Below are 15,547 nucleotides of genomic sequence, written 5' to 3'. Positions count from 1 at the left end.
AACTATTATGTAACAGAAAAGCTTATGTTTGATACAGTATTTTCCACACAGTTCTATATTATGCTATATAAAACATAAATAGAAATGTCAGTACAACATTTGCAAATTTGATTCTTCACAATAAACCTGAGATTTAGCTTTTATAAACCTTCTTGCCTCCACAATGAAACAATGGATTGCCTGGTTCATAAAATCTATGGACACAATGGTTTTGACTTCATATTAAAGCACTGTATTGTCTTAATTTTACAAATAGGGTCTGCTTTCAATAATCATGCATGCTACCTTTTCCCAGAATACCCAGTTCAGATTTTCCACATAGCCAATGACAGCAAAATATATAGATGGGTTACAATCTATAGCTGAATGTGTTTGTTTAGAAATATCAATGAGAATTTTTTAATTATAACAAAATAAATAATTTCCTCTAGCAAGTCACCCCATGGATCAAATGCTGTGATATCAGCAAGAGCTACAGGTGTCCAGTATTTCTCTTAGTTAGTTTGGTTACGTAACGTGCTACAAGCCTATGAGTTGCACATCAGTCAATGAGAAACTGACAATACTTGGAGGTTTATCAGAATTTCAAAAGATCAGACCCAGCACGATTCATCCTTTTGAGCTGTACAAGCCACCTTCATAAATTCCAAAAAGCTTTTTGATTTAGGATAGATTCTGACAAATGCCTTTAACCCTCCAGTGACAGAATCTGGTCTTTAATCTGCCAGAGTCTTCTGCGTATCTAAGAGATTCTAAAAATAGATGGAACAAATTTATATGCTTGCACTAACTGACATTCTGCATTTCCAGCAGACAAGCAATCATGTAAATTTACAAATTACTTCACATGTGATTGTGTTTATCCTAAATTTTTTATACTGAAAATATAACCTTAGTTATCTAGTTCTTTTTATATTACACAGACGTTTTTCTATATTTGGAAAGCTAATTGCCAGATATATGATAGTGTAATAGATATCAGGAATATTCTCAGTAGAAACAGAGTAAGTAATAGCATAAATAGTGGTAGTTATTACCGATACATGTTGGCTGAATTCCACTCCAGGTACCATCTGCTTGACAGAATCTTCTTGAAGAGCCTATCAGAATAAAAGGTGGTCTGCACTGAAAGCTAACTTCAGATCTGTAGGTGAAACTTTTCCCATTGAGACGTCCTTCTGCTGGAGTACCAGGATCACCACAAAACACAGCTAATGCATAAAAAGGGAAAGAAAAAACATAATTAAAACCTGCACTTGCTTCAACTGAAGTATTCTACATTGTTTTATGTGCAAGTCAGGCACACTGAATATGAACGCAAATGCTACGTTCATTTATCTGTGTCGGACTGTAGCTCAGATAAATTCTTGACAGCAATTTAAAATTAATTGTCACTGTTATAGTTATGATAAGCATAAAACTTAACCTGGAAAATAGACCTTTTAATTGAGACACTTAAATGCTGATTAGATTTGGATGACAAAGTAATCTCAAAGTAGACAATTCTATATTGTCAAGCTTCAAAATGTATTCGGTTTTGACATCAGTCACCCTCAGAGGAGTAGGCTGGAAATTTTTGCCCTAATTAAAGAAGGAAAAATGTTTGTCAGCGTCCAGCCAAGATTTTAAGTACTGAAAGACATGAATTGACAGATGTAGAAGAAGCTGAAAAACAAATACAAACAAGACGTAAGTGTACATATTCGCCTTCAGGAAAGACTAAAGAATTCTGAAAGAAGAGCATGGCTATGAGCCTAAGGGTTAGGATCCTTGTTTTCACCTGTTAATAGAAATGAAAACAGGTTTAAAGGAAGATTTTAATCATGCTCATTACAAGTCAAATTGAGAACATTCCAAAAGGTTATCAGTAAGGTAAATGGTGATGGGTCCAATTAGGGAATAAGAGATGGAGGTAACTTTTGGGGAAATGAAGACAACTATAACTTTAAATGGGTAGAACCACTCATGATGAGGCAGGATTTTTGGAAGAAGAAAGGAGAATCCTGCAGTAGTCCATATATTACTTGATCTAGCTGAGTCCTTTTTAAACAGTGAGAAACTGATCACAGCCAGAAACACCTGACTATAGCTTTGGTCACACAAAGCCCAACACAACCATACTCTGGAAACTTACGCAAGCACTGTGGGATGTCTCCTCGCCAAATTCCTCGACCCTCACAGGAAAGAATAGCTGTTTTTGATAGCTGATAGCCTTCTGCACAGCTGTAACTCACACTGGCACCCCAGCGATAATCAGATCCTTCCACTTTCCCATAGAGTACTGGTGGAGGAGGGCCACAGGTAATCGCTGTGTCACAAAAAGAAAAGTTATAATTTCAAGAATTTGTAGGGTTTAGGAGAATGATACGTATCATTAACTCATACTTTTGAAACAAACAACCAAAAAAATTCTTGCTGTTGAGTTCCAAAAAATATTTTCTGTGTTGACAAACCAGCCTGTAATAGAAAAGTAATTTAAATATGAAAATACCACCTCTAGGTTTAGGAAGGCAGAAGGGTATACAGCTTGCCTAGTTCTGAATCTCCTCCTTACATATTCATTACTGATTATTTTTGGCAACAGGCTACTGAGCTAGGTAAAATTTTTCAATAAATATTGTTTATTTCAATAAATATGTTTCCATGAGTCTATGATTCTACATATTTGTATTTTATTTCAAACTAATTTTGTAGCAGTATTTAAGTCCCTTGATACGACTTCATAATTACTGGTTAAGACTCTAAAACTATTCTGATGTTTTGTGGCTTCTGAAAGAGTGCCCAAAGTGATAAAATCTGGAATGACCCAGCTTACATTTACACATCAGTTCTTTCAACAAAGAAAGAGCACAACCATAAAGTTACTCAGTCAGTGATTTTTATAACAGAAAACACAGTCAGTGGAATACATATGCCAAAATTTAATTAGTAGGACAGAATTACACTTGACTTTAAAGCAGAGCTAGATGAGTTGGCAGTCTAGGAATTTTATAAGCAGAAAATACCCTAGGCTGTTAAATTTAATCCCTGAGTTGTTGTAATACTGTTAAGAATTTTCACCAGGCTACCTTATTTCCCTTTCAGACTCATCCCCACTATGACTCTAGTGTTAGCACTTATAATTAGTTATTTGTGAACCATCTTTTTTACTACTTATGTCTACATTACTGCAAAAGGAAGTCTTCAATATAAAGTTTGGTTTGCAGGATCCCTTTACAGAATTTTGGCCATCTAATCCAAGATAAAAGGGTCCAAAAAAGGAAAATGGGCACTTCATTCACAGTATTTTAAACTGAGCACTTCTAAACCTAATTGCAGTGATTTGCTACTGCTGTAGTCATTAATGTCACTATTCTGATCGATATTACGCCACAGCATATGTTCAAAATAACTACAAATTTTACACAAATAGTTATCTAAATGTTTAGTTGCATTTGTATGTTAATTATCCCAGAAAATATTTTTACTCTATTTTTATAAAGACACTTATCAGTTAATATCACATATAGTATCAAAACATTGGTCCTAAGCTATTTAAGTTCAGAGGCACACCTTTGCAAATTGGTTTACTCTGGTTCCAAGTGCTGTCTTTTATACAACGCATGGTAGATGAACTGGCAGGCTCCATCAAGTATCCTGGATTGCACTGATAGCTGACTGTCTTATTGAAGGTAAAATCATTTCCAAACTGAATGCCATTTGCTAAGGCACCTGGGTCTCCACAGCTGATCACTAGCAAGAAAAAGAAAAAAAAGATTTTTTTTTCAATACACATGTAATTAAACATTGAACCATGTACAGCTAATGCCTTATATTTTAGTGTACAAAACAAGAAAAAAAATCAATATATTTTACACAAAATACAAAATGTAATATTTGATTTCTAGCTAAAAAGTGTTATTTTGGGGCACTGCAATAACATGGGCCAAGCAAAGTGTTCCTTAAGCTGGTACACTCTACTGCTGTGACAGATTGTTATGTAAATGTTAATTTTGAGATTACTTTCGCTTCCTTCAAACTGGGATCTTTATCACATTATACCTAATGTGGTTGGTGCAATGCAATTCCAGCCAAGTTATGAAGTCCCTTTTGTTATTTTTTTTAATATTACTGTACTGATGTACTGTGGGTTTGGCCTTGTCATTGAGGCCACTGCCCTCATGGCCTTGCAGGACCATTCTGGTCCCTGCTTGCTTTCCCTGATGAAGTAGCCCCATCTCACTGCTTCCTATTTCCTGGTCCATAGCAGAATGGGTTTTGTACAGATCTGACTCCTTTGGCTCACAATAAAAACTGACACAGGAATGTATCCAATTGGGTAAAATCTGACTTAGAACTACTGAACACCATCCTCTGTACATGTCACACACAGACACAAAAAAAACACTAAAGGAAAATCTAGAGGAACATCTAGTCTTAGGATCTTAAGAATAATTTTGTATTTTCAATGTTGGCATTCATAGAGTAAACAAATGCAGAAGTTACCTATCCACCCTAGTGGTTAGTTCTGGAAATATCTACCATATATTAAGAATGCATGTATCTTTAGATGCATAAAATGGTTATGTAGTACAAGAGAGATGAATGGGAAAAATGTGTTATTTTATCTAATAAAATAATATTTTTCAGTAGGAAGGCTGGATGACTTACTACTTTAAAGCCTTAGAGGAATAAAATTTATTTCTGACCTGTGCAGTCCGGAGCAGTGCCAGTCCATGTCCCATTAGCAGTACAGTGTCTAGTAGTTAGGCCTGAAGTTTTGTAACCTTCCCAGCAGGCATAAATGACTGAGCTGGAGAACAATATCCCATCTGTGTATATTATCATACCATTGGCTGGGGTGCCAGGGTTCCCACAAGATACAGCTGTGAAGATAAGGTTTGAAAATAAAAAAATTCCAAATTTCCATGAAAACTGACTAATCGGGAAAAAAAGAAACCACAACACAATAGCCCATCTCTTAAAAGCTATAACAAGTTTTACTAATAAAATGTTTAGTAGGTATATTTTTGAGTTAATATTGTATTTCTCTTTGTTAACATGATCACTTGCATTTGTTTGGTTTTCTGTTTTTAAAAGCTGATTCAGACAGTTTGCACTGCCTGTAAATGTTCCACTCCACCCAGTACAGTCACTGTAGAGAAAAAAGTTCATTCAGGACTTTCTGACAGAATTTCACTTCTGTTTTGGTTTTGGGCACATTTTTCTGTTTTCTTCCTGTCTTTTTGTATCTCCTATTCCAATTGTAAGCATGCATAAATAATAAATTAAGAGCTTCCTTTTCAATTCTTTCTTGTATCAACAAAAGGCCTGTATTGACCTCTATATCTTTCTGGCATCCACATATACATTAAAGCAATGATTTTGTTTCAGCTTGGTACATCCAAGATTTGACAGTGGTTTACTTTGATTATATGTTGTTTTTTTGAAGGATAAAGTGTTATTGTGTTTTTCCAGTGGAACAGCCAATCATGAGAATTGAAGAGCATGAAGTGGCTTGAAAGACAGGGAGGATATACTCTCTTGCAGAGCTTTCAGGAGCTGACAATTCTTGTTACCTTTCCTACAGCACAAAGTAGTGTGTTCCCTTGAGAAATTAAACTATTTAATACAAGTAAGTATGAGAAAAATTAATGGTTTGGCATATCGTGGTGGATTAGCCTTGGCTAACAGACAAACACCCATGAGGCTACTCATTCACTGCCCCCTCCTCAGCAGGAAGGATGATAAAGTTCATTAGTCAAGATAATACAGCAGAATTGCTTATCAATTACCATTGTGGGCAAAACAGATAGAATCATAAAATAAGAATCAAGTCCAACTCTTGGCTCCACACAGGGCCAGCCAAGTCAGACCATGGAACTGAGTGCGTCATCCAGATGCTTCTTGAACTCAGTCAAGCTCGGTGCTGTGACCACTGCCCTGGGGAACCTTTTTCAGAGCTCGACCACTGATTTGGATAGGGACAAAAAACCAAACATTAAAACCTATTATCATTTCTTCATATTTTCTTAATTAAAATTATTGAATTCTGAGAGCAATGATCAAATCTTCACATTGATGTGAATCACAAAATCAAGGAATCACAGAATGGTTCAGATTGGAAGGTCAAGCAAGGCCACCAAGACAGAGTTACCCAGGACCATATCCAGGTGGTATTTGCCTGTCTCCAAAGATGAAGATCACAGAATCACAAGGTTGGAAAAGACCTTTACGATCATAAAGTCCAACCCTCCTGTCGTATGCTAAACCATATCCCTAAGTACATGATCTCCCCTTTTTTTAAACACATACAGGGATGCTGACTCAACCACATCCCTGGGTAGCCTGCTCCAGGCCCTGACAACTCTTTAAGTAATATTTTTTTCCTGACATCTAACCTGAACCTGCTGTGGTGCAGTTTTGTTCCATTTTCCCTTGTCCTATCACCTGTCACCTTGCTGAAGAGACCATCACCCACCTCTCTACAACGTCCCTTCAGGTAACTGTAGGCAGTGACAGGGTCTCCCCTCAGCCTCCTCTTCTCCAGGCTAAACATCCCCAGCTCCCTCAGCCGTTCCTCATAGGATTTGCCCTCCAGCCCCTTCACCAGCCTGGTTGCCCTTCTCCAGACTCACTAGAGAACCTCAATGTCCTTCTTATGGTGAGGACCCCAGAACTGGACATAGTACTCGAGGTGTAGCCTCACCAATGCTGAGTATAGGGGCACAATCACCTCCCTAAACCTACTGTCACACTATTTTTGATACACAACCCATCTGGGAAACCTGTGCCAATGCTCAGCCAGCCTCACAGGAAAGAAGTGTGCTTACAGATATTTAGAAAGACCTTCAGTGTTTCAGTTTGTCCCCACCGCCTTTTGTCCCATTCATCCAGCACAACTGAAAAGAGCCTGGCTCCATTTTCTGTGCACCCTGTCTTCAGATGTGTGTTGTCAGAAATGTATATATGTTGATGTTTCCAGCTCTTTCAGCCTTTCCTCAGAGAGATGCTTTAGTCCCTTCATCATCTTAATGACCCTTTGCAGGACTTTATCCAGTAAATCTATGTCTTTCTACTACTGCGAAGCTCAGAAGTCTGGACCCAGCACTCCAGATGCTGCTTCACCAGTGTAGAGTTTAAGGGAAGCATCACTTCTCTCCTAAGACAGTCTGGGATACTGTTAACCTTCTTTGCAGCACGGGCACATTGCTGATTATGTTTCAGGGGAGGTTTAGATTGGATATTAGGAAAAATTTCTTCACTGAAAGGATTATCAATCACTGGAACAGGCTTCCCAGGGAAGTGGTTGAGTTACCATGCCTGGGGGTATTTAAAACACAGGATCTGGTGCTTAGGAACATGGTTTAGTGTTTGGACAGGCAGTGTTAGGTGAAAGGTTGGACATGATAATTTTAAAGGTCAAACTTGATGATAACTTTAAAGGTCTTTTCCAACCAAAATAATTCTGTGATTCTATGATTCTTTAATTTGTTATTCACCAGGTCCCCCAGCTGGATGGCCCTCAGCAGGATAATTAGAATCTAATAGCTATAATCTAATAGCTGTAGACTAAAGGATTCATTAAAATAAACAAAATTTGCCAAATAAAATTACTGTGGCTGAGTATTACTGATGTTTGGAATAATACCTAAATGTCTTTGTTTTAATGAAGTCTTGTTCACTTTTTCTGTATAACTTTCAAATACTGAGGAGCATTCAATAAGCTGGAAGTTGAACTTTCAGGGGTGAAAAGGTATTCTCTTCCAAATCTCATCTTTATTTATACTAAACAGGAAACACATGAAGGAGAAGATAAAAAAATGTGAAGAATGGTGCTTTTATTCTTTTTCTGTTTGTGGGTTGTTTTGGTTTTGTGATTTTTTTGGTTGCTGTTTAGTCAGAGAATTACAGAATGGTTAGGGCTGGAAGGGACCTTAAAGATTCCCTTGTCACAAGCATGGACACCACCTCTCACTAGACCAGGCTGCTCAAGTTTCTTTGGTTTTTGTTTCCTGAAAACAGAAGACTGAAACAAAAAGATAAAGAAATAATGCTATTTCAAGCACTGCTTATTGCCACTGAGTGCTTATGTACTATTATAATTAATGCTGTCATGCAAGGGAAGAAGAAAGGACATTGCAAAACTTCAATTTTCTGCTGGAAATACTGTTCCTGTGTCCACTGTCATTTTCATACAGTTATGGTGATATCTACACTGACAGGAGATTAGTCAATGCTGAAGAATACTACAAAAGAACAATTGTTAGATGAGGATACTGTGATAAAATCTCTAGGTGGAAAAATATGACTTTGTGAAAAAATATCTTCTATTTTATCATTTAGTACAGCAGACAACAGATCCTACAGAATCCATCAAACTCATTGAATTAGATAAGGTAACTTTTCAAACATTCTTTAAAAACAAGAAGGCAGTTCAAAACCAAATCTAAAATCTTCCATTATTACTTCCAATTCTGACGGTGCATAAATACCTGTAAAAAAGTATTGTATTTTTTATATTATTATTCAATGTGATCTCCAGAAATACTGTTGCATTTCTTCTGAAAAAGCAAGCATAAAAATAGTATTTCTCATATTACTCTAAATTATGTGAAAAAGTCACATTTATACTTAAAGAATCCAACAGGATTTTATCTGTTCAGTCCTTCATGCATAGACATTACATAGGAAGAGAAGATTAATATATTGTATTCTTAGAGAATGGATGACAGATTTATTAATCACTTAATTTTTCTATCTTCAGTCAGAAGCCTTTGTTTAATTTTATATTTAACGCAGGCATCCATTCTCTATTCTCAGGTTCAGAATTATTTTCACACAATTAAAAAATAGATTTTATTTTTAATTAAAGAATGAAATTACATTAGTAAATGTTACTCAATAGTGTCATACATGCCAATGGTATCGATACCTACCTTCACATACAGGCTGTATACCTGACCAGGAACCATTAAGCAGGCATGTTCGTTCTGCAGATCCTCTCAGTTGATAACCCATTTCACATGAGAAACGTAGCAGACTTTTTATTTTGAACTCATCCCCTAATCTAGACCCATGAGCTGGTACCCCTGGATCATCGCAATAACCAGGGTTATTTCCTGTAAAACACAACAGAACAGAATTATTGGCACAGGCCTTATAAACAAAAGTAGTTGTTACAAAGATACTGTCTTGCAAATAACACTACTAACTGCATTGTTTCTATTACAATTAATCACTTTTTTCCAATGCAAGGACTTGAAGTCAAAGATGAAAACAGGGAGTGTTTTCATCCTACTTCTTATCTCAGACCTACACAAAACTAAACAGAATGCGATTTAAATAAAAGATAAAAGATAACTTGTGAGCACAGAAAACACTGCTGCTATTTTTTTCAGTTAAAAAAAAAAGTTGCCTTTTTGATACAAGTAACATTTTTTAGATGTGGTATTTTATTGATCAACTTCTCTGATAGTAGTAACTGCTAATAACAAAAATTAGGTAAGAGCAAGAATGAAGAGAACCATATTCAAGTCTCTTAAGAAGGATATTTAGAATACGTATACCCACATAAGAGATTAAAAGATATCTGAGCTTCTGTGCCTGTCAAGAATGGAAAGGATACCTCTTCATTTTCCTTATCCTTTGAATTCCTATGCAAGTATTGTGTACAATTTTGGAAGAGGAGGAACTTATTGCAAAACAGACTTCTCGAACATGTCCTCATAGGTCTGATGAACCAACCAGCTTATCAGCTAAAGCAGCTGCCATAGGAAATGCTGCCCAAGATAGTCAAGGAAATATGGTAATTTATGCCATCTGCTTCCCGTTACTCCAAGACATTACTATTTCACAGAAGTTGTCTGCTTAAAATGTGTGAAATAACATGAGGGCTCTGTTTCAAGCTGCCACTGTGGCATGTGTATAGCATGAAACAGACATACGGCACATACTATAGCTTGTCAATGCAAAGACTGCAGGAATTGTTGAGGGCAGAAGGATCTATGATTCTACTAGGTTCTAAAATTCTGGTGATATCCCACTTTGTTTTGGGACTAGGTTCTAAAATTCTGGTGATATCCCACTTTGTTTTGGGACTTTGATGGAGGAATTATTCCAGGTGAATGACCAGATCATTTTTTTTTTGGACACACCCAGTTATGTGTTGAAGAAAGTTTAATTGAAGCCATGCAAGTTTATAATCAAACAGCATAGACAAAACAATCATAGCATTATAGCATTAGGACGGTCTATACCTTTCTTTATTTAATAATGTAGATGATACATATCCATTACTGAATAATGTGAGTCATCTTAAACAAAAATCTCACCTATCACTTAACTCTAAGACACAAGTGTCCATTACTGCAACAGGTCCCAGGTAACAGCAAACTCTGAGATTATATTTATACCATCATGTATTCAAACATTTTAATATATAATAAAGAAATAAAACCCATACAGAAACAGAGTACAGGTTTCAAGTGACATACTGGGACTGTTTCTCATACCCCTTATGCGTGAGAACAATTAGCGATCTCAGTTGTCCTGGGTACAATATTTTTTTCACTGACATAGTGGATACAAATAATTCACATTTTATCTTCTTAATGCAGTTCTCTCCTAAATATCTAACGTGGAAGGTGAAGTTATTTTTGTAATTTTAATTCTAAATGTCTTAAAGGAATGATTCAGCTTTTTAGGGGGTTTTGCCTGTTTATTTGGGAGTTTTTATTTGTTTTTTAAATTAACAGTCATTTTCCCAGGGAATCTCAGGATGGTTTCACATGATTTTCAAACTTAGAAAATAAAATTTTGAATAAGTAAGAATGTTTTGGCTACACTAGAAATATTTTTCCCTTCACAACAGATGACTTGTGGTCATCTTCAATGTTTTGAAAATCTGTGAGTCTATAAAAATAGTATCATATTCATGACAGATAGCTGAAGAGTCTCAATTATTAATGATTTTTACTAGCATGAGAATTTTCCTCATGGTGGGAAATATTGTGCAATAGTACTAGAGGGTTTGACCTTAAAATTTTTAAAGTCTCGGTGCAATATCAGACCTGGCATTTTGTACTGGATAAAAAGGTGAAAGTGACATAAATGTGGGCTTATGATAAGCAGCAGAAGGCCAGTTCTGTGTGGAAATTACTGATAACATTTTCCTGAGGAGATTCCTTTCAGCTCTAAGCACAGAGACCATCTAGCAATGTAAGAAGACTATGGAAACTCTTTCCTCGAGTAGCAGAGAGCAGAAAAGAACCATCAGTGATTTAAATTAACTTCCTTTCCTTTGTATTTCAAATTCTGCTCAGCATCCTTGCAGAATCAGCTTATGAATGGATCATTTTCAATAAGCACATATTAAGAGCTTTTCAAAGTAGAGTTTAAACATATTACACCTATTAAAATTAGGTCAAATCTGAATTGAACACCATTGAATTACATTAACACAACACTGGGCATATCCAAGAATTTAGGGCAATTTGTAAAATGATTCTATAATGTGAAATGTTGCAACAATTTTCTCATGAAATTTTCTTCAAATCCTATCAGGTATTTGTTTTTTTTTCATATATACTGAAGTGTAGAGACTTGTTTCCATATACAGAATTTATTAATAGTTAATGGATATCCTTAGCAGTCAATCCCCATCTGAGGTCTTGACTTCAACAAAACTGGGTAATGTTTTATGGCTTCTTCTAAATTTGCATAGTCAGCCCCAGGGAGAATAAACTGGTCCTTTACTTCCTGCAAAGAACAATGCAGAGGTTTATGGTACTGGCACATTGTGGCACTAATAGAAAATATTTCCATAAATGAAAAGATGGATCTAATATATGAAGCTTACCATCTCATACCTTTGCTGTGGTGTTTTTTATTCAACATTTTTGTATATGATAAAAATTGTTTACACAAAACAGTGTTAATACAAATTAAATTTAATAAATGCATTCTTTTTTTTTTTTTTAAATCAGAACTCTACCAGGCTTTAAATAACAAGTTGTAGCTTCTAAATTTTGCAGCATATGATTATAGCATCTAGCTATGAATTAAAGTTATAAAGTAATCACAAAGAGAATGAGACAATATATGAGAATATATCAATAAATAGCTGAGTGGCTACTGGAGAAATTAAAATACAATTGGAAAAAAACCAAATCAAATATCTGCTGTAGTTAAAAACTGCTTGAGAATAGCCTTATTCATTTAATTGCAAGGTGAACATTCAGGTGATGGTACAAGTACCTGAACAGTGAGGGAGAGTCCCACTCCAGTGGCTATCTTCTTGGCACTCTCTAGTAGAATTTCCTATGAGCCTTCGACCCGCTGTGCAAGAATAGTGAATTATGGAGCCATATGTAAATTTGTCTCCTGAAAGAACTGCATTGGCAGGTACCCCAGGATGTCCACAAGAAATGGCTAACAGAGGAAAGAGCACAATATTATAAGATGTTTTTATGTCACAGAAAAGGAATTATATTTTAACCTTAAACTGTCTTGAGCATGCATATAACAAGCAGTAAACCAAAACATGATACTGATCTGTGTGAATGGTACCCCCACAGAATCAAAGAATCACGGAATCACAGAATTGTAGGGTTTGGGAGGGACCTCAAGAGATCATCAGGTCCAACCCTCCTGCCAAAGCAGCTCCCTAACTTATATTGCATAGATAGTCGTCTGGAAGAGTCTTGAATATCTCCAGAGAAGGAGACTCCACCACCTTCCTGGGCAGCCTATTCCAGTGCTCTGCCACCCTCACTGTGAAGAAGTTCTTCCACATGTTGGTGCGGAACTTCCTATGCTCCAATTTGCAGCCATTGCTCCTTGTCCTGTCCCCACAGACCACTGAAAAGGGGCTGGCCGATTCCCCCTGCATCCCATACTTAAGATATTTATAAACATTGATTAGGTCCCCCCTCAGTCTTCTTTCTTCCAGGCTGAACAGCCCCAGCCCTTCCTGATGCACCCCAGGATCCCACTGGCTCTCTTAGCCACCAGGGCACACTGCTGGCTCATGGCCAACCTGTCATCAACCAGGACGCCCAGGTCCTTCTCCACTGAGCCCTTCTCCAGCAGGTCATCCCCCATCCTGTACTGATACTGATGGTTATTCCTCCCCAGGTGCAAGAATCTACACTTGCTTTTGTTGAATTTCATCTGGTTTCTCCCTGCCCAGCTCTCCAGCCTGTCCAGGTCTCTCTGGATGGCAGTGCAGTGTTCCTGCATGTCAGCCACTCCTCCCAGCTTTGTATCATCAGCACACTTGCTGAGAGTGGATGCTATTTCCTCATCAAGTTCGTCAATGAAGATATTAAACAGGACTGGACCCAACACCGAGCCCTGGGGAACACCACTAGTCACAGGCCTCCATTCAGATTCTGCTCCACTGATCACCACCCTCTGAGCCCGGTAAAATAAAGTGTTTAATTTTCAGCCAGATCAGCTACCTTAATGAGCTTGCTTCAGTACCATGCAAATACTAGTCCTGCCCAAGTTCTAGAAGAAGCTGCAGGGGGCGATCAGAGTTTTTAGAAAAAAATCATATGATGGTCACCTTAATGTGACTGTGTAATGAGTTGTAGCAAGTATTATCAAATCTTCCCAGTTTACGAAGAATAAAAGAAGCATCCCTTTTTAAGTTATCGCACTTGCGTACAAAGGAGATGTGTGTATTTACTCTTGAACTGGAATTGTTCATGATAAATGTTGTGTCCACTTTGGGTTCAAAATTTATCTCACCAGCCTCTTGAAGCACTTTGCTCTATGACCAAGAGCAATCTTATGCTTGGAAAAAGGAGATTATCACTGATAATGATAATTAAATCTTTCCACATTACTTGAAAAGACTCTAAGTGACTTCATCTGTGAATAGATAAACAGATCTTTCTCATAGAAAGAGCCCTTTTCATTTCACTGAGCTTTTCTTAGAGGAAAGAATGCTTTATTTGTTCTGGTGGTATTTAGGATTCAGATAGCATTAGTAGCAAATTAGCAACGGCTAATCCAGTAGGTGTTTGAGGAATGTAAACACCTCCTAGACTCATCTGAAACTTCCCAGGACCTCTATCTATAGCGGTCAGAGCAAGTTCAGATATTCCTATTCTGAGCAGGGACACGTAAGACTCTTCTTGAGCTCAGCTTAAAACCAGAAAGCCTTGTAAATGCTATAAAACTTCCAAAACACATGATGCAGAAAGATGGGTAGCTATGCTAAGTGATTTAGATTCCTTATCCTTTTCTGCCCCTTGCAGAAAGCCCAGTCCTGAAAGTAGGAAGGGATCACTGACAGATCTGGGCCACAGACTTTCATGTTTTTTCCTAAGAAACAAAAAGCGAGGACATACTTATATCAGTAAAATATTCTTGCAAAATCAACAATTTTACACAGCTGTTTTGTATTTAAAATTTTATATTTTGCTTAATTATTTCACTGAAATGGGAATAAACCCAGTTTTCAGATTATAGCTCTGGCAGATACTGAAAGTGTAGATTGTTCTGAAATTCGAAACTGCTTTGGTTTTGTAGATATTAGATACATAGTAGTAAGAAGAAAGCAAGCATAGAAAAGAAACAAATTTACTAACCTTGTTACACCTATTGATCTTAGTGCATCAAAGTACAAATTTATAAAAGAAATCATTTAATAACCACAATCCTGCAAAGCATTCTACTTAAAAATCTGATGTCAGAAAATTAATAGTGATCAGAGAAGAAAAATATCTTAATAGAAAATGAAAGTCAGTTAAACCTATTTTGTAAAGATCTGAAGCTCACTGAATTGATTATAGAAAACATGAGATTTCCTCCCTTTTAGAGGAAAATGTGATGAAGGAAGTTTGAAGCGATGATATGAAAAGACCCTCATGAGCAAAATTTTCCTATATGATTTCATAGATTCATTTTCATATACACACTCCCATACATCGGAAAAGAATAATTCTGTGCTAGGCATTAATGGGTTTAGGCTATCAATCTGAATGAAAACATATCAATACTAATTTTAGATTTCTCCATCTGTTTTCAGATATCTTAACAGGAGACCAAAAGGGGAAATTAATATTAAACTTTCTGGCATTTGAAATAATAGCTCCACAATTCCCTCTAAACCCACTTTTAATAATGTCAAGTTGCACATCTTAATGTTTTTTTTTACTGAGCACTACATCAATCCTAAAGTCCAATTTGTTCCTCAGTTAATAACTACACCTTTTTTCTTTCTATCATGACTAAAAATCATGCACTCTTTAATGTTAATCCCGTTGAGTGAATACTTACACAAACACTTTGGTAATGATCTATCCCATAAGCCAGTAGCTTTACAGGTCAAAGCAGAGGAGCCCAACAGATAAAAGCCCTTCTTGCAGTGATATGCCACACTTGTTCCGAATTTGAAACTTTCAGGATAATTCTGCTGTCCGTGCCGAACTGCATTTTCCACAAAGCCAGGATCAGAACAGTTTACCACTGTAAGACAAACATGTAAGTGTTCATCACTGATGCATAATAGCAATGTCATAAATAAAGTGTAACGGGGATGTTTTTAATTCACTAG

At 36.6% G+C, this 15,547-nt stretch overlaps 1 protein-coding gene across 1 annotated transcript in view; it reads right to left on the bottom strand.

The window, feature by feature from the left end:
• The window catches only part of CSMD1 (CUB and Sushi multiple domains 1), a gene marked incomplete at both ends in the record, with an annotated part of 1,089,811 nt that overhangs the window by 24,336 nt on the left and 1,049,928 nt on the right, over positions 1 to 15,547 (bottom strand). Inside the window, 7 exons of the mRNA XM_084261313.1 lie at positions 1,038 to 1,211; positions 2,135 to 2,308; positions 3,553 to 3,732; positions 4,689 to 4,865; positions 8,919 to 9,101; positions 12,238 to 12,411; positions 15,271 to 15,459. Coding sequence (XP_084117439.1) covers positions 1,038 to 1,211; positions 2,135 to 2,308; positions 3,553 to 3,732; positions 4,689 to 4,865; positions 8,919 to 9,101; positions 12,238 to 12,411; positions 15,271 to 15,459 — 1,251 coding nt within the window. The remainder of the gene's footprint in view (positions 1 to 1,037; positions 1,212 to 2,134; positions 2,309 to 3,552; positions 3,733 to 4,688; positions 4,866 to 8,918; positions 9,102 to 12,237; positions 12,412 to 15,270; positions 15,460 to 15,547) is intronic.

This window comes from Gallinula chloropus, assembly GCF_964237585.1.
Source record: "Gallinula chloropus genome assembly, chromosome: 3".
NCBI classification, from domain to species: domain Eukaryota; kingdom Metazoa; phylum Chordata; class Aves; order Gruiformes; family Rallidae; genus Gallinula; species Gallinula chloropus.
The sequence above is the reverse complement of the archived record's forward strand: the minus strand, read 5'-3'. Positions and strand labels throughout refer to the sequence as shown.